Raw genomic sequence first — 2007 nt, 5'->3', positions numbered from 1 at the left:
CCCCCCAGTGCCGCCTCTGCCCACCCAGCACACAGTCCCAACCCAGCCCCTGCTGGGAAGAGGCTGACGCAGCCCCTGTCCCCAACCTGCATTGGGCAGCCTACCCTCACCCTGTGCACAAATCTGGGTGTCACATACCCACCATGCCTCCCTTGGGGGTGCATGCAGCAGCAGGGACCCCCCCGCCATGCCCCAGTGCCTCCCAAATGAGCTCCAGCCCTGCCCCAGCCCCACTCCCTCCATCACCATGGGGGGGGCCTCAATCTGCACCCTCCACTCCCCTTCCCTCCCCCACGCCCTTTTCCCCCACAGACTTACCAACCGGACACTGCTCTCCAAGCTGCCAGGCTGCATATCAGCTATCAGATCGGTATCAACCAATATGGCTGGTTAATAATCAGCCATCGGTATCAGCCAAAAAAATCTTTATCAGTGCACCCCTCCTAGTGTTGATCATGCACGCTCGCCTAGGTCTAGCAGTCTTTTCAGGCTGAAATGGAAGCACTTAATGATTCTAAATGTGCCCAAGCAGTATCATAGCCATTGGCGTGGGGTTGGTCTGGGTTGCTTTGTGATGCAGATGATTAAAATTCTGCCCAAATCTTGTTTGACTACCATGTAAGCAAATTGGAACTTGAGAAAGTTTTACTCCACCCCTCTTTATGTTGGGATAGATTGCTGTTCTAGCGGGATTTATTCTTGTCTTGGACACTAAATAGTTCAGTGACTTTGGGCAAATCACTTGACTGCTGCCTCTGTTTATGCAGTTAAAAAATGGAAATGATAATATTAGAGGTGCTTTGAGGTTCAAACCATGTGCAGCAAGTGCTTTAAGTTCCTTAGATAAACGTTGCTACACGGGTGCAGAACATTATTATTATTGCCATGCAATTGTTTATTCATCTTTAATTGTTCCTAGGGTTGAAAGAAAGGAGCGTGCTCGCTTGAAGACAGTGAAGTTTAATGCAAAACCTGGTGTGATTGATGCAAAAGGGGTATGTATAAGAAAAAGACATTCACTGTTGCTAAAGAGTCAAGTGTAATCACTCTCTGTATATTTTAAAACTGAGCATATTATGGCAATATAAAAAGGACAGTGTGAGATTATTTCAACACAGGTTTGGTTTATGATGAAAGACACAAAGTTGTATTATATGACATGATCTGGTAAACAATTAAATATACTTTTATATTATAGTTCTAGCATGCATTGCTCCCTGATGTGGAGATCGAAGGAAAACCAAAGAGTACTTTTATGATTGTTGGGAATTTAGCTAGGTACTATCTTGAGAAACAAAGATTTTTATAATTCATGGACTTGTACATTTATTTAATGAATGATGGAGAAAAGATATGACTCCCCTTCCTTCAAAAATTGTTAAAAATGAAATCAAGGATAAAAGTACCACTGCAGGAAGTAAAACTCAAGCTTTGGATTTAATACTTTAATAGTTGTGACGGACATGGAACAGATATATATATCACAATAGGCGCAAAGAACCAGCCAGCAAAGAATGTAATTTTAAGCTACCAATATATTTCTAGAAAGCAGGAGTTCAACTGGAAAACCTTTTTGTTTCAATACATTTTCCACTGACATATTCATACAAAAGGATCTTGCTGTACTACAAATCCACAGCATGACTGTGTTCTGGCGTGTCTAACAGATGATGTGACATTTTGAACAATGCTAAGTAGTGGTTTGTCTGCTATTCTATACATTATCCTCTCCAGCAGGACAGCGTGAGTCGTAAAATGAAAAATATCAATAATTATGTAAGTTAAACTATATTTTTCCATTGAGACATTTTCCCCCATTTACTGAAGCAAATCAGTGTGTTACTTTACATTCCACAAGTTGGGCAGAGACTCTGTTTGCCTTAAATGGGATGACACTCATGAGCTGTAGTGTAACTTCAGGTGGGTGAGTGGGCCATGAGCCCAAGGTGCTCCTTTAAGGGAGGGATGGGCACCAGAATGGAGCTAGAGGGGCATCTCACCCTCCAT

At 42.8% G+C, this 2007-nt stretch overlaps 1 protein-coding gene across 1 annotated transcript in view; it reads left to right on the top strand.

Moving 5' to 3' along the window:
• Window positions 1-2007, top strand: part of LOC102376729 (disks large homolog 2) — a 519043-nt gene that overhangs the window by 465043 nt on the left and 51993 nt on the right. Inside the window, exon 12 of the mRNA XM_025214018.1 lies at window positions 920-995. Coding sequence (XP_025069803.1) covers window positions 920-995 — 76 coding nt within the window. The remainder of the gene's footprint in view (window positions 1-919; window positions 996-2007) is intronic.

Source organism: Alligator sinensis, unplaced genomic scaffold (assembly GCF_000455745.1).
Source record: "Alligator sinensis unplaced genomic scaffold, ASM45574v1 scaffold906_1, whole genome shotgun sequence".
NCBI classification, from domain to species: domain Eukaryota; kingdom Metazoa; phylum Chordata; order Crocodylia; family Alligatoridae; genus Alligator; species Alligator sinensis.
This window is presented reverse-complemented; position numbering and strand designations above follow the sequence as displayed.